We start from the raw sequence: 24,662 nt of genomic DNA on the forward strand, positions 1-24,662 counted from the left end.
TACTGCTAACAGATGCGCGTTCAGCATACCTGTATCGCTGCGGAATGGTCTGTGCCCAGTTAGTGACCTGCTTGATTATACAGACTGATACATCAATAGCGTAAGCACAGAAAGCTAGCACGACGACGCAAAAGTCCCGATAAAGAAACAGTGACCCCATACATAGGTTGGGCTTTCACGAGCGCGTGGCAAATACACTCATTAACGACCTTGCGATATATGCACGGACACATCAAATAGCACGGCGAGCTGATAAGTAGGCAGCGAAAGTACTCCATCTAATGTACATGAACTATTATTCAATTCAAGTCTAGCCATCACTGCGATCTGATACTCTGCCTACAGCCATATTTCTTCGTATGTTTGTCGTACATATCGGACCCAGTATAATGTCAGCTGGAAAGGATTTACGCCACTCTGTCAGTCAGTAGCTATGCAAATAAGTCAGAAAGTACGTCATCTATGCAAGTAAGATCAATGCATGCGGAAGATAGTGGAAATACCCTTCAATAACATCACAAACAGCTCAGCAGAATAATTTCAAAGCATAATATTGAGATTTGTGGCGACCATCGGCAAATACTACCTATCTTAAAAGATACTTCGCGCGAGGAGCTGATTAACATTTCTCTATTCGACCGTCGCAATCGATGATATGTGTCGACTGCCTCACGGCGATGACGTGCAGATGGGTAATATGTGTGAGAAGGCGTATTTACTCCAGCTAAACTGGGATTCCTCAACGATCTACGCATACTTCGTAGCATCATTGATACTGACCCGTCTTCCGTACAGCATATATTAGCTTTGCAACCACGCGCGCCTCCAATTCGTGTTATTTTGGAAGCTATGCGCTAAAATGAGATTACAGACAGAACCTTCCCAGGTAAGATGGTGCTCATCTTGTAGATCATGTTAAACCCTGGTCATATCTACCATAACATGTGAGCACTAAGGATACTGTGTGCGGTGTTGTTTTGGAGCGTAATATAAGTAGAACACAGTATACATGTACTATATGTTACTTTGCTGTACGTAGAAACGCTAAGCACACCGCAGCGCAGCGGAGGTGGTCAGCCCGCACTACACCAACCAATTATGCCCTAGCGTCCGCGGAGCGGGCGCCCAGAGCGCTAGTCCTCCATAAAACTGAGGGCGTTTTGGCAGAAATGCACAATAAGCTAGAAGTGCACTGCACCTCGTAGTACTTTTAAGATGTATTATATGACTGCATTTCGTAGTACTTTTAAGATGTATCATATGACAAAACAGAACACAGAATCAGTTATCCTGGTGAGATCAATTTTATTGCTCGTGTTTCTGTTCCGGCCGACATCTTAATCTTCCCGACTCTTTAATTAAAATTTGCAGGGGCCTACTGATAGACTTTGGTAGAACGACAAAGAACTGCGAGAAGAATTAGACAAACCAGAAAGGCCGTCGATTTGGGCTGCTGCACGGTACGAGCTATTCCTAAGCTGACGCCTCTGCGTGTAGTTACATTTCCGTGTTGCAAGTGAGAGGGGAGGATGAAGAATCACTGCACTCGCGTGCTCCAAGTCTGTAGCTTACAATTATTTATGTTATTATCAGCATCTGTGATCTTCATACTAATAGTACCGGCACAGATAATTATACTCTACAGTACCGGTACAAGGACAGAACGAGTATTACCGAGCAGTGCATGTACAGTACCGCAAATTGCGGTCCGCAATCGCCGTGGATTGTAATTCTGATCTGCTAATCGGACCAGACAACACCCACTATCCAGAAAAACGAAAACAACTCAATGCGCTCCAGTGAACCGGTAATACTTCAGTGGTGTACATGTACTGAGTGCACTACTGAAGTATTAACGGTCCGTTGACAACGGATATTCACGAGTACTTGTATAATAATACTCCAGACACATCAAGTACTTGTAATACTGTACATGTACCCTCATCAAGTGAAAAAAAGTAATGGTGTCTGCATCTTTTGTTACCACAACGAGTCTTACTCGTCGGCGACGTAAGTCCTATCGCGTATAAAGTGATCTTAGATCTCGACGCTTTTGCTTAACAGAAGCATTTGGTGGCCTGTTTAATAGCTTGGTAGGATGTATTTCTACTTGCATTGGCCACCACTTACGCCGATTTCTCGACTAATTTATAGAAGAGAGTGTGTGTATGGCATGACTGGACGAAGCTTAATTTAGATAATTTATCTTAGCTAAAAGTGCAGAGGTGGTTACATTAAACTGTGCAGAACTACTTGTTTTCTTTTCTGAAAGGTCTCTCTAAAGTTACAATGTGGTAACTCGGTGAGGGTCTACTCGTTTAAATTGTCATACAGTATTAATACAGCTTATTATATACTTCGAAGTACATGTACTGTGTTAGTATAAATACCGACCAAGAGCTCGCTTCGAATACAGTTTTTCATGTTTACTTTATTTGGCAGGTTAACCCTTGCCAATGGGCAGCCATGGGTACTTCACAACTTGTGAGCCAAGTGTTTTCCACGAACTTCAAGCGTACTGTAAACATACATGAACTAATACACGTAAAACTAATGTGTAAGTCAGCTTCGAGCCTGAAGGAGCTAACGTTACAGTATGTACTTCAACGATACCAAGTAACACATTTGTGTGGCATGTAAAGTACTTAGGACATGTCGATGTTTCTCAATTACGGTAGAGTTTTTTTCAACTTTGAAGCACATGTAGATACCATGGACGTACTGCGTGTGCAGCGGTGAGATAGTGATGTCATGGATTTCGCCGCTCTCCAGAGAGTCTCCACTGCACATCTTTGCCCATCGAACAGCAGGTCTAAATAAACACGGTTAAAAAGCCGACATTAAGACATTTCAACCAGTCGCAATATGAGAACCATCCATCCTTGGTGGTCATTTCTCAAACTCCAGGACCGCTCACAAGTTCAAGGACCGCCATGGCGGTGCGGCTGAGCTGTCTGCTAGTTTTCGTATCGCTTGTCGTTGTGTTCGTAGCGTGTGACTGTGCTACGGGTCCTAGAGCTCGAGAGGTCCGGCGCGGAGTCCTCTCCGATTCCAATAAGTTCCTGCGGAGTGAAAACAATCCCTCTAGGCAACTGGCTACAGCTTCACGTAATGACGAGGAGAGAATGGCAGTGAGGGAAGCATTTATGTGGTTCTGGAACGCTGTGAAGATTCGAGTCAAGATGAAGTTTTGGCTTTTCCGTGGGAAAACACCGGAAGAAGTTTTAAAAAAACTTAAGGTGACGAATACCGCCGACAAAAATCACAAGTATTATTCCAAGTACTTCTTCAGATACTATGTTAAGTATCCTGGAAGACAGCCGCCAAATCTGCCCACAAGGGTTGCTGATGGAATTATGCAGGCGCGGTTACGTGATTGGTTGGAGAAAAAACTCTCACCACCGCAAGTTTTTAAGGAAATGGGCTTTACTGGGACGTTTGCATCGGCACGTGGTGATCCCCAGTTCAAGTTCTTCAAGGACTATTCCAAGATGTGGAGTAATCTGCAAGTTAGACTCGTAAAGGAGTCTGATGAAGCCATGAAGACACGACTGGATACGTGGCTGGAGAAGCAACTTACTCCCCCTCAAGTATTTAAGAAGCTGGGCCTAACAGGATCGTTTGAGTCGTCGCGTGACCATCCCGACTACAAGTACTTCGAGCAATATTCCAAAATGTGGAGTAATCTCCAAGTGCGAGTCTCGCAGGCAAAAAGACCTGCAAAGTCAGCAGAGGATATTATGATTGATAAATTGTATTACTGGCTGAAGAAAGAGCTCACACCACCGCAAGTTTTCAAGAAGATGGGCTTTACTGGGACGTTTGCTTCCGCGAGCGGGGATCCCAAGTACAAATACTTTGTGCTTTATAATAAAATGTGGAATGCTGCTCAAGCAGGATCGATTCACTAAATTAATCGTTTGATATACCTAACTGGATAAAGATCTCCCTTTGCTGCCGGAATCAGACCCCTACAGCTTCAGTGACGGTAATTAGATACTGCCAACGCACCCTGTGGTCTTTGTCTTGAACGCATTGGTGTTCTGAACTGTACCTTGTGGTCTAATGGCGTGTCTTTTGATGTTAGCAGGCACAAATGAAGAAGCTCGAGGGTTTTGAGACGTCGCTTCTGGACGGTTACGCCGTCAGCTGCCTTGACACATTGTTGCAGCAACTGAAAAACGCTGATGGGGAGAACCCGGCAGGGAGTTCGGTGGCAGAACCGGAGAAAGTTGCCGTGGGACCGACCAACGCGTCGCTAAACGATGCGTAGCCACCTCAACCGAGAAGTTACATATCCACGTACATGTCAAGATAGTTGCCGCGCGTGCCCATTGCGCTGTACTTGTACTCCTTTTCCCGACCGACAGCTTGGTGGTGCAGCCATGGTGGCTTGCGTCTCCTCGCTAGGATTAATTAATACTTCGAAGTAGAAACAGATCGGAGTGCAAAAAGTAAGGGAAGAAATAATGCGGAGCGATGGAGGCACAGAGGCGAAACCCTGAGAGACGGAGATGAGTTCGTACGAGCAATCAGCCAGCAGTTGATGCGATAGGCATTCGACGGCAGCTCCAAACCGATGGCGAACACAAACACGCGGCCATTTTTTATGCAATTATGCAAGAATCGAGACAACCACAAGAAGAAACGAAGAAAGAAGTGGAGTAGATATTCTCATTAATATATATCTTAACCCTTGTTATAAGTGCTTGTTTCGAATTGACTACCAGTACGTAGCCGTTTAATCTCATTGTGCTTCGCTCAAGCTTCAGTTGCGCGCTTGCGAGATGTTGCTCTCCAATTGTTTATCGGCGTCAAGCTGTCGATTGCGCTCTTACCTGTAGCTGCGCCAATTCGTCTCGCAGTCGCTTGTTCTTCTTCTCAACTTTCGTGCTTGCGATCCAGCGCCCCCTTCTTCTCCAGCGCGTTGGTGGGCGTGTCCAAATCGCCCTACAAGTCCTCCATGTTGACGTCAATCCGAAAACAAAACATACAAATCCCAAGTCACTGACCGTTTCGGAAAAAAAGAAAATTAGTCTAAGAGAAAGTAATACTTCGAAATAGTTGTTTATTCCCAAACTGTCGATATCACAATGATAAAGATGATGCTCCCATTATGGCCTCAGAAATGGGTTTATAAGGGGCTTTATCCACCACAAGTTGTAGCGAAACTAAAAGGGAGTGGTGTCACGGATTTCCATAGGTAATACGGAGTAATAATCAATATGTATGGCAAGCGGCAGGCAGAATTATTGAGAAAATCTGTAAATTAAGGTGTAAACGTGAATACTTTGCGCACAACCTGTGTGCATCTATTTTACAACCGCCCAGTTATTCTTATCGAAATGAGTGGAGCAAACCAGTGTTAAGCATTTCTCTTCATCTGAATTCCTGTCATTTACTGAAGGAACAAGTAACTAGCAGATTGCGGCTGAAAACATATTTAGCAGAGTGCAATCGGCTTTAAAATAAGAAATATTGATTAACTGATCATTGATTGCAGTACATGTACCCAGTTGCTGAATTGACAGACGCGAAAGAGTAATTCAAGCTTAAGGCTGTGACGATCCGGTTCTAAACTATACAGTAGTAAATAACAGTTTATAAGTGTCAAGTAATTCTGGCTTAAGTGTAATTAGGTACCGACAAGACCCCTGTATTTTGTGTGCGAAAAATGGTTGCGATATAAAATTGTATATCTTTGATAAACTTGACTGGAATAAAACAATATGATCTCATTTTCTGTGTTTGTAGAGATGAGGTAGGTGGCAATGCATGTAATGGCTTACATAGCTACTATTTCAGAGCTACTTTCATTTACCGTACTTAAATAACGCTAGTACATGCATCGATTTCGGTAAAGGTTTAAGAGCATCTCCACCGGCATTGACCCACTAGACGCTAAAAGTGGGTCAATTATAAATCGCTAATAAAACAAAACAAAACATAAAATATTACATGTACCCATATTGTGTTTGTATACATGTATACGCAATGTATGTGCAGAACACCACGCAAGTTTTGATTGGTCTCCGAGAGTCAATTGCTTGTGTCGCTTCAATCCACGCTGGTGTCCACACCGCTTCACGGTAGCAGCAGACAAAGTGACATTCACTCATCCTGCACCTACACACTCGAATGGCTGACGTGGACGGAAATGATGTGCAACGCGAAGCAGACGCCACGAGCGCCAACGTCACGCAGGAGCAGCATTTGGTGAGTGTCGGTCGCCTGCGCGCCGGGCTGCAGCAGCTTTTGGCAGTGGTAAGCCCCGCCAATGACGCGCATCCTGCTCTTCAAGTGCTGGTGACAACTTTCTCTACAGTTGAAGAGCATGATTATCACTCTTTGGCTCGCACACAGTTGCAGGCGCTGGCCTCGTGTCTCGCGCATTCTGAGCTGCGTGCGCTCATCGTCAAGCATCTGCGTCCATTCCTGCTGGACCTGATGGTTCGGCTCACGGACCCAGCACTGCCACTGTATGAGCAGCAGCAACAGCAGTACAGCGAGTGCGTAGACAGCTTGAGGCGCAGTGAGCTCCTGGCGGCGACTCTAGCCGAATTGCTGGTCTTTCTGCCGGCCACGAGCACTTTGGTGCAGCAATACTTTGAGATGGCGCCGAGCTTCTTCGCATTCGCAGACGTCGTGGCCACGCAGAAGCAACAGAGCGACGAGACGCTCGACAGACTGCGTCGTATCGCCAAGACGGCCTTCCAGCTGCTGAGAGCGAGACCAACCGAGCTGACGGCACTCTGGAACTGGACGCCCTTCTTCCCGCTCAGCTTCCACGACGATGTGCACGTGCGGTGGTATGCGGCGCGTGCTACAGCGCTGGTGTTGAAGATGAGCAACGCCCAGAGGAGCGCTTTTCTCGCTGGCTTGAGTGTTGGTGAGGACGCGGCTGTGAGTGGGAGCAGCTCGACTGTGCGACAGATTGAACTAGAGCTGCACAGCGAGGACGCGACTCGACAGGAACAGCTCATCGAACTGAGTGTGCACCAGCAACAGGATGGCAATGAAGTTGCAGAGACACAGCCAGTGCCTTTTCATGACTCGCTGCAGAACATTTTCGGCGTAGTCATCCCGACTAGCAAATTGCACCAGCAACGTCACGAATCCGAGGAATCTTCCATGACCGTCGAGCCACTGGTGCCCACTCCGTCGACCAAGCGGAACTTGCAGTCGCTCGCTATTGCGCTTGGTCTGAAGCGTCCGATTCTCGTGGCAGGTCCCGGCGGATGCGGCAAGACGGCTACGATTCGAGAACTGGCTCGGCTCTCTGGCAACGGCGACATGGTGGAGCTGCATCTGGACGACCAGATCGATAGCAAGACGTTGTTGGGGTCGTACGTGTGCACTGATGTACCTGGCGAGTTCACGTGGCAACCTGGCGCGCTGACAACCGCCGTGCTTGCAGGCCGGTGGGTTGTTGTCGAGGATATTGATCGTGCACCGTTCGAGGTGCTGGCTGCGCTCATGCCGCTGCTTGAGACGCGCGAAATGGTGCTCCCTGGTCGTGGCGAACTGCTGGTGGCCCACTCGAACTTCCAGATTTTTGGTACGACGACACACGGACACCAAATGCCCAAGGGCTTCCAGGAGTCTGTTTGGACGAGTGTCAGCGTTGCGCCACTGGCAGATACCGAGATCGAGCAGATCATGTTGACCCGGTTCGCGAAAATCCCGCAACAAGTCGTGTCCAAGATGATGACCACGTATAACGCAGTTTCTGGCAACACGAGCGAAGAGATCGGCGGATCTGCACAGCTCTGGAAGGAGACACGACGGAACTACGGACGCGATTTCTGTCTGCGTGACTTGCTGAAGTGGTGCAAGCGCATTTATCGATTCTGCTACTACGCTGCGGGCGCCATCAGTGACAAGGCATCATCACGTCACGATTATATTACCGAGGACGAACGTATGCGCATTGTGGTGGAGGCACTGGATGTCTTCTGTGCAGGGATTCGGGACGCGCAGACGCGCTTGCACTCGGCTTGTGCGTTGGCTGCGATTTGGGAAGTGCAGTCCGAGAAAATCGAGTATTACCTCGAGCAGCACAAGCCTCACGTGGCATTCAACACTCACGAAGTGGAGTTTGGTCGTGTGCATCTGCCGACACTGTCGCAACAGGCTCAGCTGGAGCAAGGCGACAAGCCCGCTACTAGCTCTGTGGTGATGACTGGCCACGTGCTTCGTTTGCTGGAGAAAATGGCTGCCATTGTGGCGACCTGTGAGCCAGCATTGCTTATCGGTGAGACTGGTTGCGGTAAAACTACCATCATTCAGCACATGGCAGCGGCGATGGGGCAGCGTCTGGTAGTCCAAAACTTGAATATCCAAAGTGATAGTTCCGATCTCGTGGGAGGCTTCAAGCCTGTGGAAATTCACCTGCTCGCCCGCCCATTGTACATGGATTTTGTGGAGCTGTTTACAGCTACGTTCTCTCAAAAGAGCAACGCTGGCTTTCTCAATGTCGTTCGGATAGCACTGGAGCACAAGGACTGGAAGAAGCTTGTCAAGGGTATGCGGAAAGCTATCCAAATGGCTGCATCTAAGCTTCAAAGCAGCAGTGGAGCTGATCGGGACGTAGAGGAGTCTAAAAGTAATAAGATGTCGGCAGCTGGAGCGTCGACGAGTGTTTTAGTGAACCGATGGGATACATTTGAGGCTGAGCTGGTGCGGTTTGAGCGGCAGAAGGAGCAAGCTGAGTCGCACTTTGCCTTCTCATTCGTGGAGGGCGTTCTCGTCAAAGCGCTGCGAGAAGGTCACTGGGTGCTGCTCGATGAAATTAACCTGGCATCATCCGATACGTTGGAGCGAATTAGTACGTTGCTGGAGCACGAGACAAGCGCGTTTTCTCTCACGGAGCGCGGAGATGTCGAGATCATCCGTCCGCATCCGAATTTCCGTCTCTTTGGCGCGATGAACCCGTCCACAGACGTCGGTAAGAAGGACCTACCGCCTTCTCTTCGCAACAGATTCACGGAGATTTACGTGGACGAGTGCGTGGATCCTTCAGACTTGCAGATGGTGGTCCACCATCAGTTCAGGGAAATCTCTGGCGCTCTAGTACCGGAGACTGTCGAGTTTTACCTGGAGGCTAGGAAGCAAGCGGAGCTGCGATTGAGTGATGGTGCGCGGCACAAGCCTCGCTACTCTCTGCGTACGTTGAGCCAGGCGCTGCATATCACGCGCATTTTGATTCAGCGAGGCTATGGAACCTCTCGCGCAATGTTCGAAGGCTTTTGCTCAAGTTTCTGTACGCAGCTTGAGATGGAATCGCGTCAATATCTCGAGAAACTCATCAAGAACACTTTCGCCAAGACGATCAAGGCGAAGGAGCTTAAACGCTCTCCACCCTGCCCTGGTGGCTCGAAGAAGACAAACGAGTTTGTGCTGGTGAGCTCCTACTGGGTCCAAAGAGGCGACTTCCAAGACCCGAGGGACGATTCACTGCCGGATCCCGTGACTTCTCGGAGGGAGTTTGTGCTTACAAAGTCAGTGGAAGAGAATCTGCGTCATGTGTCACGTGCAGCTCTGATTGGCAAGTACCCCGTGCTGTTGCAGGGACCTACATCGGCTGGTAAGACGTCGTTGATTGGGTACCTGGCTGCTCGTATCGGCCAGAAGTGCGTGCGTATCAACAACCACGAGCACACGGACATCCAGGAGTATCTAGGAAGCTACGTTTCGGATTCCAATGGCAAGTTGACCTTCAAGGAAGGTGTATTGGTGGAGGCTGTGCGTAAGGGCTGGTGGATCATCCTGGACGAGCTGAATCTGGCTCCGTCTGAGGTCTTGGAGGCTCTTAATCGACTGCTGGACGACAATCGCGAGCTGTTCCTGCCAGAGACGCAGGAGACAGTGAAGCCCCATCCGAAGTTCATGCTGTTCGCGACGCAGAACCCTCCTGGTCTCTACGGTGGACGAAAGGTGCTGTCGCGTGCATTCCGGAATCGATTTCTGGAGGTTCAAGTCGATGAAGTGGCCTCTAGCGAGCTTCAGACGATTCTACAGGAACGCAGCTCGCTGCCTCCGTCGTATTGTGGCATCTTGATCGACATCATGCGGCAACTGCAGCTCGTTCGACAGCAGTCGTCAGTTTTCGCGGGAAAGTCGGGCTTCATCACAACTCGTGACCTGCTTCGATGGGCGGAACGTCGACCGGCGACGAAGCAGGCTCTCGCGGAGGAAGGATACTGTTTGCTGGCCGAGCGGTTGCGGAAGGACGAAGAGAAGGAGGTGGTGAAGCAAGTGCTGGAGAAGAAGTGTAATGTCAAGATCGATTTGGACGCTCTGTACTACAGCGGCAAGCCACGAGAGTCGAATCTGCTGGACGAGAACGGCGAGATTGAGCAGGAGATGGTGTGGGGCACCAAGGAGCAGTTTGAGCGTGTCCAAGCGATGGTGGAGCAGGCTATTGAAGACACAGCCTCGGGCAAGGCCAAGTCAGCAGGCAATGCAGCAGGCCTAGAAAAGATCAGTGTGACCAAGTCGCTGCGAAGACTCTTTGCGCTTGTCGGACGCTGTTTGCAGAACGAGGAGCCGGTTCTTCTGGTTGGAGAGACTGGTTGCGGCAAGACTACGGTGTGTCAGCTGTACTCGCTCCTCTTTTCTCAGCCGATTCACATTTTGAACTGCCACCAGCACACGGAGACGTCGGATTTCCTTGGCTGCTTGCGTCCCGTGCGAGGAAAGGAGAAAACAGCGCTTGAGCTAGAAGAAGCGCTTGCGCGTTTCTTTGCGATGGGTGACGGATGTATGGACGAGCAGGAGATCGCGCAACGCCGAGCAGAAGCCAAGTCGTTGGGTGTAAGTGTGCTGCTGGCGAAGTACGAGATTGCGCGTGCTGGTATTGTCGACGGTGACTCGAAACCGCAAAAGGAACTTGTTGAGCAGATTGACGTGCTGAAGCGTCGATTCCAGTCCATCTTCGAGTGGGCGGACGGTCCTCTGGTGGAGTCCATGAAGCATGGCGATTTAATTCTGATCGATGAGGTGAATCTTGCCGAAGATGCTGTCTTGGAACGTCTGAACAGTGTCTTGGAGCCGTCGCGAACACTGCTACTAGCCGAAAAGGGCGGAGACCAAGTGGAAGAGATTGTAGCTCACTCCAAGTGGCGTGTGATGGCGACGATGAACCCTGGAGGTGATTTCGGAAAGCGCGAGTTGTCTCCTGCTCTGCGCAATCGTTTCACCGAGATTTGGGTGCCAGCGATCTCTGACTTGGAGGATATTGCTACGATCATTCGCGACAGACTGGTTGGGCCCCCTGGAATTGTATCGCTGCCTCGCGCTATTCCAGCAGCAGCAGTTGGCGATTTGGCTTCGTTGTGCGACCCTATCTTGGGTTTCGTGAAGACTTTCAATGAGGCAAACGGAGGTCTTGGAGGGTGCGGGGCTGTTACGCTACGTGACATTCTCAGTTGGATCAACTTCATCACATCCGTCATGAAGAAGCAGGAAGTTGACTTGTCCGTGAAGGTCACAGCGTGGACAGCGTTTGTGCAAGGTGCTGCCTTGTCCATCTTGGACGGTCTGGGTCTTGGTTCTGACAAGGCACTGCACACGGCGTTGAAGGCTAGAGAGGCGGCGTACAGCTACTTGTTGGCTCTGGTGCCAGACGATGACGTCCTTGTCAAGCAAAAGGTGGTGGACTCGCTGAATGTCACGACGCTGTCTGTTGAGAACAGCATCGACCAGCTGAACTCGTTTGCGTCAGTGAAGACGGCTGAGGGGAAGTTCGGCATTAGTCCGTTCCTGATCCCTCGCGGACCGGACCCTGTGCGAAGAAAGCCAGCATTCTCGCTGAAGGCTCCCACCACAATGTCCAATCTGTATCGCGTGTTGCGTGCCATGCAGGTCAGCCGTCCGATCATCTTGGAAGGGTCTCCAGGTGTGGGCAAGACCAGTCTGATCAGCGCGTTGGCGGCAGCATCTGGACACCGCCTTGTACGCATCAACTTGTCAGAGCAGACGGACATTTCTGATCTCTTCGGCTCGGATCTTCCCGCTGCCTCGTCACCAGACGAGGACAAGGACGGCAACAAGGCGAATGGTGGGGGTTCTAGTGGCATGTTCGAGTGGTGCGACGGTGTGTTCTTGCGTGCTCTGAAGGCGGGTGACTGGGTGCTACTGGATGAACTCAACTTGGCGTCACAATCGGTCCTGGAGGGTTTGAACTCGTGTCTGGATCACCGAGGCAGTGTCTACATCCCGGAGCTGGACAGAGAATTCGAATGTCCGCCAACTTTCCGTGTGTTTGCTGCGCAGAACCCGCTTCGTCAGGGCGGCGGTCGTAAGGGACTGCCCAAGTCGTTCTTAAATCGATTCACGCGCGTCTTCGTTGAAACTCTACACGAACAGGATCTAATCCACATCGCAAGCTCGATGTACCCCACGCTGCACTGTTCAGTCGAAGAAATGGACATGAGTGACTCTGCGTTGTCGGGGAAAACGCTACTGGAGCGAATTATCGGCTTCAATCGTGCAGTACACGAAGACACGATGGTGAGCTGCAAGTACGGCCGTCTTGGTGCCCCGTGGGAGTTTAATCTGCGCGATGTCTTCCGCTTCTGTGACCTACTCAAGCAGCAAGCGCAACTAGCTGGCAATGCTGAGCACCGACTTCAGGCCTTGAGTTATTATGTCAACTTCATCTACGTGGAGAGAATGCGCTCGGCTCGCGACCGGGAGCTCATTTCTCGTCGATTCGAGGAGTTCTTTGGGGTGAGGCCGATGGATCTGAGTGCTGTTTCGCTTCGTATGTCGGCAAATTTCGTGGAGATTGGCAGTGCAGTGCTCGAACGGCAGCAAGAGATGCCCATCGGACGTGTTGCTCCGCCAGTGTTTAACTTCTTGCTGAAGCCGATGGAAGCCTTGGCTCATTGTGTAAATATGTCGTGGCCTGCTCTTCTCGTGGGATCCCCAGCAAGTGGCAAAACGTCGTCGGTTCGTCTGTTGGCTGCGTTGAGTGGCAACACGCTGCACGAACTGGGCATGAGTGCAGGAACGGACGCTACGGAACTGCTGGGCTGCTTTGAGCAAGTGGATGTGGGTCGGAAGCTGTGCGACATTAGGCACAAGATTCAATTTGTCTACGAGAAGGTGCTGCAGCAACTGATGCTGTCGTCTGCATCGACCAAGGTTACTGCGAAGAAGAGAAGTGCGGTTTTGAAGAAGGCCAACCGTCTCAGCAGCACGTGGTGGGCTCTCACCACTCGAGAGAAATACTACAGCGAAAATTCCTCTCACGGTGGACACGGGACGAAGCGCAAAGCGAAGAAACTACCGAAGGGTCAACTGGATGAGGTTGTTGTCGACTTGATGAAAGATGTAGTGGCCATGCTGCAGAAGGAAAAAGACGGCAATCTGGCGCTGCTTTCTGAGCTGTCGAATGAAATTGACAGCGTGGTGAAGCTCAGCAAGTCCAACTCCATTGCGAGTTGCTTCGAGTGGGTCGACGGGACGTTGATCCAAGCGATGGAGAAGGGCGAGTGGGTGCTACTGGACAACGTCAACTTCTGCAGCTCCTCGGTGCTGGATCGCTTGAACTCGCTGATGGAGACTGGCGGAGAGATGCTCATCAACGAGTGCGGCATCATCAACGGCAAGCTTCGGGTGATTAAACCGCACAAGAACTTCCGAATGTTCTTGGCGATGGATGCGCAGTACGGCGAGGTTTCTCGTGCCATGCGAAACCGCTGTGTTGAAATTGCGCTTGCGGATGAAGACGCCCCGAGACTGGACCTGATCAAGATCTCGCTGGCGTGTGGAGTTCCAGGCTTTGCTCTGTCTCGAGCTTTCCAATCCGCCCACGAGCGTGTGGTGAAGAAGCTTGGCGAGTTTATGGCGGGCTCGAAATACGGTCGCATCAATCGTCGACACTTGGAAAACTGGTCGTTGCTGGCCTCGGCTGAGCTGTCGCGTGGAGTGCAGCCGATGACCGCGATCGGCGAGTCTTTCCAGCGTGTGTATGGCGACGAATTGCTCGCGCAGCTTGATCTCAGCCAAGAGGTACTCGAGCTATTCGTCAGCGCGTTCCAGACTTCGCAGCTGAACTCGCAGGGCCAGCGTGTGCTCCCGATGATTGCTGCACCCTCGACGTTTGTCTTGTGTCAGCAGAGCGAGAGCTTCGTGTTGCAGCGCGACGTCGCGTACCTTGAACACCTCGTGCTCTCTGCTCAAACGTCCGAGAACAATGACGCGGATGATCTGCAGCTCAGCTGGCTGACTCCCAACGTGAAGATCGCTACGACCGAGTCTTTTAAAGAAGGAGGAGGCAATCCCGATGCCTGGCTCAACAGTGTTGCGCTGCGGTGCAAGGGCGAGGACACTAGTTATTCCCAGATGGCTTTGAAGGAAGCGTGTGATCACCTGTCATCCAAGCAGTTCTTTGGGCTTCAGGACGTCAACACGCCGCTGGCCGTGACACTTGCTCCTTTCGCGTTACGCCGGATTGTTGAGGTGGCGAGTACATGTGGCAACGTCGCTACTGTCGACCCAATGACGGCGGATCGTCTTCTATTCGCCCTGGAGAAGGTTGCGCGTGGAGCTACGGGTAGTGCGAGCACAAGTCAGTCAGTCGAGCTACTAGTACGTTTCCTCCAGTCGATGACGAGGAACAAGTTGTACACGGACATTTCTCGCAGGATCGACGAGGCGACGCGGATGCTGACGAGCTTGCTTGATAGCCCAGCTGGCTTGCCTCCAACACCGGTGTACTTGGCTGCAAACCACGCAGCTCATTTGCGCTTGCAGTCTCTTGTTGCTGAATGCAGCGCCAATACTCCGGACAAGAAGGCCGAGCTTGACAGTGTTTGGGACTCAATGCTCCTCGCTCAACGGCAGCTGGAGCTACTTGACGGTGTAGGGTGGCTACGATTCTGCGAGCACGAACAGTTTCGCGAAGTAGACGCGCTCTTCGCTTCGTCGGAGGGCAGCAAGCAGAAGCGCAACAAGCGAGATGCGCGTCGAATTGATAAGTTGTCGGTGCTGCAGCAGTCCTATGCCGTGCACAAGTATCACGCCGACCGCTCCAATGTGGACAACGAACTGACTTTCCTGGTTCATCCGCTTCTGAACACGTTTGATGAGTTCCTGTCTGAGCTTGTTAAAGACTCTTCGAATGCGACGATGGATCCGAAGTTCTTTGAGGCCGTTCAAGCTGTGGTCCGGGACCGATTTGAGTTCTCTATCCAGCTGCGAGTGCAAGTCTTCGAGTGGACGCACTTCCTCATCCACTGGCAGTGGCTGAAGAAGTCGCTGTCGCGACTTGGGAAGCTCATGGAGCAGCAATCTTTTACGTTGGAATCGCAGTGGAATAACGTCGTGGACATGTCCGAGCGTATGCAGGGAACGATTGAGAAGCTTATCGGCTGCGACCCGGGGAAGAACGCGCTCTGGAAGAAGGGAGGCCACTCGCTTCTCCCGAGCAACGCTGACTTATGGAAGGCCGAGTATCTGTTAAACCGACTGTCCAAGACGTTTATGCAGGTCAGTTCGACGTCCTTCTCGGCTCTTTCTGTAGGTGCAAGTGGAGGCCCGACAGATGGCAGAGTTGACGTGTTGGCGCTGCTGTTTGGCGGAGTTGCTTCGATGGAAGCTGCCATGAAGAGTGGGAAACTGGACGTGTCTTCGCTGTTCTACGTGGACGTGGACACTCGCAAGGAAGTGCTACATGCGCTTTGTGCGTTCTCGTACCTCGCTCAGCAGCAAACACGTGGAAAAACTGAAGAAGCTTTTGCCAGTAGACGACCGCATACGCGCATGGCAGAGGAGCTGTTCAAGCTCCCCAGTGTGCTGCTGAAGAAGCTGCAGGACAGGCAGTCGGAGATGACGGAGCTTATCTCGAAGAAGACGCTGTATCTGAGTGAGATCGAGGACAACGCCGACAGTCACGTGGATCTTCTGAGCGAAGAGGACAGTCGTATCGGCAAGGACGCTCCTGTTCTGCTGTTCGACATGAAGGAAAGCGCGCTGTTGATGGAGCGTATGGTGACGTTCCAACTGAGTCCACTGCTAGAACACGCGCTAGCTCGTCAAGAGCTTCAGGCGATCACGAAGCTTGTGCACGTGCTGAACATGTACCGCTTGTGCAGAAGCGATTTGTCCCCAACGAGATACGAAGTGGTTCTGAGTGCTGTGTCGGACGTCCTGCAGTTGCTGGAAGGCATCATCGAAGAACTTTTGCGTCTGGGGCTGCGTGACCCTGCTTGCTTTTATGCGTACCAAGACATTGTGTGGTGTGGACACACGTTTGTTTCTCTGGAGATTACCAACAAAACCCAAGACGAGCTAGTAGCAGAGCTGGAGAGGTTTGCGTCTGTGGTTCAGACGCATCTGAATGGCGTGCTGTTTGGGTTCCACCAGCTCCTGCGTTGCAACAGCTTCAACGACGTGGATCTTATCTCGTTGGAAGTATTCGACACGCGACGCAAGTTGCGGAAGGTCAACAAGCGCGCTCCTGCTGTGAGTACTGAAGTGGCTGACCACTCGCAGGTCGTTGCAGGCTACCCGCGTTTGTTCCAAGCCGTCCAGAGTGCCGTCGTGCTGAAAAGCATCGCCGAAGTGGATTTGGAAGAGTCCATGTGTCCTACCAGTGAGGCCCAGATGCGGGCTGCTCGGTTGGAGAAGATCAAGAGCCACTTCGCCTCGGAACAGACCCAGGCAGGAACGGTGATGTCGAGCACAAGTATCTCGTTTGTGACGGAGCTCTTCGTGGCGACAGTGCTGGCTTTTGAATCAACATTCCAGACCTGGGAGGAGCTCCCGACTCTCCTTCTGCAGCTCGCAGATAAGCCTCAGGTATTTGATGACAAGACCCTGACACATCTGCTCAAGGTGCTACGAACTTCCAGTGACAGCACGTTCTCGACGTTGGTTGACTCACTTGTAGCGCCACTGATGAAGTCGTTGGTTACGGCAGCCAGGGAACAGCACAATTGCCACCGCGGAAGTCTCGGAGAGAGTATGGTGATGCTGGGATTGTGGCGCTTCGCGTTGCTGCTCCCGTCCTCACCGGTGGATCCTGTTACCAAGCCACTTGTGAAGAAGGAGAATTTGCTGAACCGCTTGGCGATGTTGACTATGCAGGACGCAGCCAACGCATCGATTGATCGACTGAATCCTTCGCCTGCATCTTCGGTGGCGACTGTGGAGAATGCTGGACGTTCACGGAGCGAATTGTATGGCCAAGTGATGGAAGTATCCGCGTATGCGATCCAGCGTTACCAGCCTAGCAAGCGACACAATAACGGCGGTGCTATTGACCCGAGTGAGTTCGGCATGCAGCCGGTGGCCGCCTCTGTGTTCGGAGAGCTCTTCCGTGATCTACTGCGGTTTAACTCGACGGTGATGCCAGCAGAGAAGTTGTCAGCGTTGCTTTCCACGGTGCGATCGTCGAAGTCGTCGCAGCAGCGGAAGCGCGAGCTCTTGCGTGAGCTGGACATGTTCCAGCAGACGTCGGAGAGCTTTGTAGCTCAGCTGTCGAATAAGTTTGGCGAGTGTTTCCGCGATATCTTGGAGCCTGTTGCTGCGGCGATTTACTGCGTGAAGGAAGGTGTCGCGTTGGTAACGTGGTCGCTCTTTCAGCAGCTCCAGGAAGCATCGCTAAAGCAGCAACCGAAGGAGACGCTGGCGCTCTCTCTCGTGCAGTTCCCGTCTTCCCTGAACGTGAACTCGGTGGATCAGTCGTGGCGTGGCATCCAGTTGATGCTTCAAACTGTGGGGACACAGGCGACGCCCATTCTATTTGGCGCTGGGGTAGCGAACAAGCGCAAGGCTGAGGTGGCGCTGCTGGACGTGGCACTGGCGAAGATGGAGTTCCTTTTCCGCGAGACGTTGACGACATCCCGTACGAACCGTGTGTTGGACTCGCCTGCGGTCGAAACTGCGCTTGAGAGCAGCAAAACCCTCTTCGACATGTTCTTGGCCAAGTGGCAAGAGCAAAAAGAGCGTGAAGAGCAGAAGCGAAAGGAGGAAGAAGAGCTCTTCAAGTACAAGGTGCGTCAGCTGGACTTGGAGACCGAGGAGGAGCTGCTGGAGAAGGAGTATCGTGACCAATTCCCGGACTATAGCACCCGTGACTTCCAAGCTTTCTTGAGTCCAGAGCAAGCGTCTGCTGCTGCCGGTCCGGAGGGCGACGGTTTGTCAGCAACCGGAGACTTGGATATGCTGATCACAGACAGAATCATGCAGCGTCTGTGCGAGACTCACGTCAAGTTGTATGCCGAGACAGCCAACTCTGAGATCGCTCTCACCAAGGACGAGATTGTCAGTACGTTCGCTCGGGCTTTCTCTCTTGCCGTGAAGCTACGCAAGTCGTTGAATGCGACGGCGTCCACTGCGATTGAGAGCGCTGTGACGTCGTCAGGAGTTCTCGCTGCCTCGCTGGTTCAAGCTCGTCTTGGCAGCAGTGTGGGGGCGAAGAAGGGGGCGGTGCCTTCGTTCCAGGCGCTCAGCAGCGATTACATTCGAGGAATCGATTTCCATCGTGACCCGCTGGTTAAGGAAGTTGTACTGGTCGCTGAGCCACTGCAGCGTTTGTTGGTCAAAGTGCAGTCGCTCTTGGCTCAGTGGCCGGATCACGCGATCCTGCAACAAATCGTCCTCATTGCTGATCGCATCCGGAACCTCGAGATCAGCTCCCCGCTAGTTCGTACGCTTACTGGTGTGGAGCTCTTGCTGCGGAAGGCGCAAGAGTGGGAGATGTACGCAGCACGAGCATACTCGATCAGTGACGAACTCGGCGCTCTTTCAGCCTTGGTGACGCGATGGAGAAAACTCGAATTGTACTCGTGGCCACACTTGCTGTATGTCAAGGAGAAGCAACATCGTTTCACAGCGCAGAAGACGTGGATCAACATGTACTCACTGCTCACTGCGCAGTTCGAATCGGACTCTGCTGTGGCTGGTGTCGAGGAGAAGAGCGCACAGCCTCAGAACCTGCAGTGGCTTCACCTGAACCATCTCTCCAAGTGGCTGTTTACTCCGCTTCACGAGAACAGAGCTGGCATTCAAGCACTAAGCGACGCAGCGCGGGAGAGTATGGAGAAGCAGCGAGAGTTCATGACCCGACTGTTCGAGACGCTGGACGCGTACATTCGCTCGTGTCCGATCGGCCAGTACGAGACTCGACTGCTAGTGGTGTATTCGTTCTGTGCCCAGCTGTTCATGGAGCTCTGGAGTCCGTCGGAACGACAGGGCTCATCGGTTGACTTTGCTAACCAGTCTTCCAAGTACGCGCTGGCCAACATGTTGTACCATTTGTACCGATACTACGCGCAGCATTTGGGCTACTTGGAGCGTCAGTGGAGCGGTCTAAAGGCTCCGATCCAACGCAAACTGGTGGAGTTCGTCAAGATTTGTCGCTGGGATGAACAAACGTACTACTCGCTGGCGGAGTCTGCTGAGAAATCGCATCGCAAGTTGATGAAGTTCGTGCGTAACTACGACGCTGTGCTGACTGTGTCCATGCAAACTGTGATCGACGGTTCAACGGACAGCGGCATCACGAAGGAAGGAGGCTTTGTTGGGATTCATACCACCAAGGCGGAGCTGGCAGGTCTGGACGACAGCGTTGTGGTACCGAAGGATGCTGAGCAACAGAACGCTGTTGAGGGAGAGGCCACTGAGGACGTGAAGACTAAGCCCAAGACATTGAAGGTGGAGGAAGCGCAGGAGTCCGAGAGGCCTCCGGTATTGCGACTGGTTCACACTACTATGCCGACCGTAAGCGACGACGTTGCAATGGCTGGACAGTCTTCGTACTTAGAAAAGCTCCCCACGCTCTCGAAGCGCATTGCCAAGTACACCCAGACGCACATTCTGTCTCACGAGCAAGTGGAACGCCGTCAACAAGTGCGCGAAGTGTGTGAAGACCTCTGTGAAGCCATCTTTTACCGGATGTTTAAGCTTCAACAGGCTACGGGATTACCCAAGGGTGCGAAGAAGAAGGCTCTGATCGACTTGCTCGGCGAGTTGAAGGCCCAAGGCTTAGCGTACCACCGACTACAGCTGCCGACGGAGCAACAACAGATCCAGCAATTGTTCGAGTTGGATGTGCCCGATGTCGAGAACTGCCTTCACGTTGACCAACTGGAGGCTGCTCTCGATCCCGAAAGTTTGCCCACTGCTCGTGGTCTGAAGGGTAAGAAGAAGCAGAGCAGGAAGAAGAAGGCTAAGCGCACTGGAGGCGTGCAACAGGTGGAGATTACGGAAGAAGCGTCAGTGAAGAACTCTCCGATGTGGCTGTGGCAGCGTGCTGACGGATACTATTACCGATTCCTGGGCCAACTGGCTTCGTTGCGATACACTGCCGTGACGAGCTTTTCCCATGATCTATCGTCGAGTGAGACCGAACGCATGAGTGGCTACGCGGAGAATATGCTGTTCACGATGCTGCAGCAGCGCCAGATCCTGCACGCCACGTCGCTCAGTCACGAGAAGCTCGTGGACGGATTAACCTCGTTGGAGCTGATGAAGGAGTTCAAGAAGAACTACCTGGAATCTAGCAAGACGGTCGATCCGAAGACAGCGAGCAAGTGGCAGTCGTTCCAGCAGACTTCAATCGTGTCCCTGCGTCGTTCTCTGCGAGAGCTGGAGATTTTGGTGTTGCAGATCCTACAGCAACTGCCCGAGACAACGGTAATTGTGGCAGAAGTCCGTCAGCACTTCCAGCATATTTTTGAGCGTTGTGATGCTGCTCAGAACTCGCTCACTGCAAGTGCTGGGCTGACGCAGTCTCTTGGTGTGCCTGCCATCCCCCACCGCGCTGTGAATGCTAGTGAGGATGCAGGTGACGACGCTGCTATCGTGGCGTTTGCACGACCGTCTAGGCGGGTGTATGGTGTGTCTCCAGTGATCGCGACCGATGGCTCAGAAGCACAGAAGTTGCCTGTGGCGGTGGACGTGCTCAAGGCGAACACTGCTCGCTTCTGCGAAATTCAGGGGCTTCTGTCGTCTGTTTCGTCAGCGTTTGGCACTGTGACGACGTCGAATTGCCTTGAAGATTTCCAAGCCGAGTTTGTCCGCATTGTTCGTGATGACGCCAAGTTTGAGCAGACCCTGAAGGAGACTAACGGCGACTCGCTCGTGTCCAGTGCCGACCACGAACGCGAGAGTGAACAAGCGCTGACGGTTTTTAGTGAACACTACGACAAGATGGTGGAGACTGTGCTGGTGTCGATCCAGGACCTAACGAAGGTTTCCAAGGAGGCTGCTTCAGTGTCCTCTCAAGGCGAGGAAAATGAGGACAGCGAAGTTCAGTCGCTTCGTGACCAACTTGCGATGCTGTCGACAATGGTCAAGGACTCGCGTGTGAGCCACATTGCGTCGCAGCTTGCGAAGCTGCTGGAGCTGCTTCAGATTCAGTACACTCAGCTCACCAGCACTCGGTCCGAGCAGTGGCAGCGCGTGTTTGTAGCCTCACTGGCGCTTCTGGAGCGTTTCGAGCCGAGTCTCATCGACGTGCGCGGCATCAGTCGCCAGCTTCTGGTTGACTACTTGGTGGCGCACAAGAGTGTGATGAAGCTGGACTTCGTGCTGGTGCGTATCTTCCGAAACCTTTTTCAGCACGGCTTCTGTCGCACGGACGAGGAGAAGAACGACGAAGGGGGAGACGGAGGTGCAGGCAAGATGCAGTTCCAGGACGACGTGGAAGGCACGGGAATGGGCGAAGGCGAAGGCAAGAAGGACGTGAGCAACGAGATCGAGGATGAAGAACAACTACTGGGCTTGCAGGGAGACCAACAGGAGGAGCCTGAGCCTCCGGCTGACCAGAAACCGGAAGACACGGGGCTGGAGATGCAGAATGACTTTGAAGGCACGATGCAGGACGTCCCGGATGAGGAGAAGGAGGAGCAGGACGAGAACGAAGACGACGAGGAAGAGCTGGACCGCGAGATGGGCGAGTTCGACCAAGACGACGAGAATGTGGTGGACGAGAAGATGTGGGGCGACGACTCGGATGACGACGAGGAGAACATCGACAAGGAAAAAGAGAAGTTTGAGGAAGACTCCAAGGTCGAGGGCGAGGCGCTGGAGGATGAAGTGCGTGGCAAAGACGGTGACGAGGAAGACAAGGACAAGTCTGAAAAGAAGGAAGAGGACAAGCAGAAGCCTCAAGCTGACCAGACAGACGATAAGAGCGCAGAGGATGGTGGAGACGACGGAGATGATGGCGATGACGGCGACGACGAGAAGATGGAGGACGAGGAGGGGGTCAATGACGACTTTGAAGACAAGTACGAAGATCACCACGACGTGGACCCGACGGAGCGAGAAGAAGGCCACGGAGAGGACGAAGCGGAAGAAGAACATGGCGACGAACTCCCCGAGGACATGCAGCTTGACAAGGACGGCGATGACGGCGAGGACGATGGAGACGCCGATGGAGAGAACCCGGACGAGGACATGGACAAGCTGGACGATCCGGACGATGAGATGGCTGACGATGATTTGACTGGAGAAGAAACTGGTGGAGCTGAAGAGGACGAGAATGAAGAAGAGGAGAACGAGGAAGAAGAGGTTGACAATGCCGTGCAGCTTGGTGGCGGGGGTCTGGAAGACGAGCCAGAGCAAGCTGAGGAGAAGGAGGAGGAAGATGCTGAGCAGACTGAGACTCCTGAGAGTGCGGAAGAGGAGCAGGCGGCGTCTACTGTGGCCGGTACGCAGTCTAAGGATGGCCAGGATGAGCTGGAAGCGGACGAACAGGGAGACGGGAGGACCAGGAAATAGAGGATGCCAACGCCCAAGAACAGGACCAGGGATCAGAGCAATGACGACAGCAGTAGCAGTCGTGCGCAGAAGCAGAGCAGCAGTAACGAGCAGGACGCCAAGCAGGAGTGGGAAGCCGCAGTCTCAAGTCGACAGCAATCCGGATCAGGAACGTCCTCGTGAGAAACGTCGTGATCGCCGGGAACCGAATCGTATTCGGAATGCTCAGGAAGCTCAGGAGCACTGGAAGAAGCGAGTGGAGATGGTGGATCGTATTGATGAGGATGAGAAGGAATCGGACAACAAGAGCGCGGACAAACAGGAGAAGGCGGCGGAGATGACAACTGCCGAGTTTGTTGACGACGACGACGAGATGGAGGACGTGGAGCACGCGCTGGCTGCTGCGGACGAGAACCAGATCATGAACCAGCCTCGTTCTGACGAAGAAGAGGACGAGAACGTCGAGAAGAAGGACGAAGAGATGAACGCTGGGAATGGAGCGACAGCCATGGAAGTCGACGACGAAGAAGACAAGAAGAAGAACGAGGAGTCGATGGAAGAGAAGGAACAGGACAAGCCAAAGCCAGTCAAGCAAGATCCGAATACTGATCCAGATGCAGCGGAAGAGAACGAGAACGCTGAGAAGGATCAGACGATGGATGAAGAGGATGTCAAGCCGGAAAGCCCCACTCAAGGGGGAGAGCACGATCTTCTGGACGAGCAGGCCGACCACGCGCTTCCATCTCGTCTGCGTGACTTGGATTTGACCAACAGCATGCAGGAGCAGGATGAGGAGGACAAAGCTGAAGCCAGAGCAGTCAAACTGCTCACTCCTGATGAGGTTGCAGCTCTTCGTGACGAGCTCGACTCGTTCATAGCCAGCTGGTCGTCGCAGTCGGAGCAGGAACGTGGTGCGGATCTGTGGGCCAAGTACACGGCGTTGACTGCCGGCGCCTCGCAGCGTCTGTGTGAGCAGCTGCGTCTGGTTCTTGAGCCCATGCTTCGTGCCAAACTCGAGGGCGACTTCCGAACCGGCAAGCGCATCAACATGCGCAAGGTGATCCCGTACATCGCCAGTCAGTTCCGCAAGGACAAGATCTGGCTGCGTCGTACACGTCCGTCCAAGCGTCAGTACCAAGTGATGTTGGCTATCGATGACTCGGAGTCTATGGCTGACAATCACGCGGGTCGCTTGGCCCTGGAAGCGCTTGCCACGTTGTGTAAGGGCATGACGCAGCTGGAGGTTGGTGAGCTTTCTGTGGTCAAGTTCGGCCACGAGCTGGAGCTGCTGCACGCGTTCGACACGCCGTTTACGGACGACGCCGGCAGTCGCTTGATCGGCCGCTTCGGCTTCCAGCAGAAGAAGACCAACATGGTGCAGACGCTGGATACGATCTTGCAGCTGCTCGAGACGGCCAAGCAGGCGTCGTCAGCTACTAGCAGCACGGTGGAGTTCACGCAGATTGTGTTTTTGATCTCGGATGGCCGCTTCGACTCGGACGGACGCGTGCGTATCCGCAAGTTGATCGAGACGGCATTGGAACGGCAGCAGCTGATTGTGCTGCTTATCGTGGACCAAGGAGCAGCCGAAAACGAGAGTGCAGCCAACCAACAGACGTCGATCTTGGACACACAGAGCGTGACGTTCGAGAAGGGCAAGGTGCGCATGGTGCCGTATCTGGAGAACTATCCGTTCCCGTATTACGTGCTGCTACCGACGTCGGCGATGCTCCCGGAGATCCTCTCGGACTCGCTTCGTCAATGGTTTGAGATGCTGCAGGCCAAGAGCTGAGCGACCTATGCGGCAACTAGGTTTTCATACCGACACATGCATATTTTATAACTTCATACTAGACGCCTGAATTGAACATAGAGATTTCATAGATGCTCGTTTGATGACTACTGGCTAAAATTTGCCTCTCGTCTTATTGGTTGAAACCCTT

General features: G+C 52.6%; 2 protein-coding genes across 2 annotated transcripts; both read left to right on the top strand.

Moving 5' to 3' along the window:
* Positions 1 to 2,933: 2,933 nt before the first annotated feature.
* Positions 2,934 to 3,911, top strand: PITG_10818 (secreted RxLR effector peptide protein, putative; the record flags this gene model as incomplete). The annotated part of the gene is made up of 1 exon (XM_002901594.1): positions 2,934 to 3,911. One exon carries the CDS (start codon positions 2,934 to 2,936, stop codon positions 3,909 to 3,911), a length of 978 nt encoding a protein of 325 aa, XP_002901640.1.
* Positions 3,912 to 6,138: 2,227 nt separating this feature from the next.
* PITG_10819 (midasin-like protein) lies at positions 6,139 to 24,511 on the top strand (the record flags this gene model as incomplete). Its single annotated transcript, XM_002901595.1, has 1 exon — positions 6,139 to 24,511. One exon carries the CDS (start codon positions 6,139 to 6,141, stop codon positions 22,738 to 22,740), a length of 16,602 nt encoding a protein of 5,533 aa, XP_002901641.1.
* Between the last annotated feature and the right edge of the window lie 151 nt (positions 24,512 to 24,662).

Source organism: Phytophthora infestans, genomic scaffold (genome assembly GCF_000142945.1).
Source record: "Phytophthora infestans T30-4 supercont1.20 genomic scaffold, whole genome shotgun sequence".
In the NCBI taxonomy this organism is placed as follows: domain Eukaryota; phylum Oomycota; class Peronosporomycetes; order Peronosporales; family Peronosporaceae; genus Phytophthora; species Phytophthora infestans.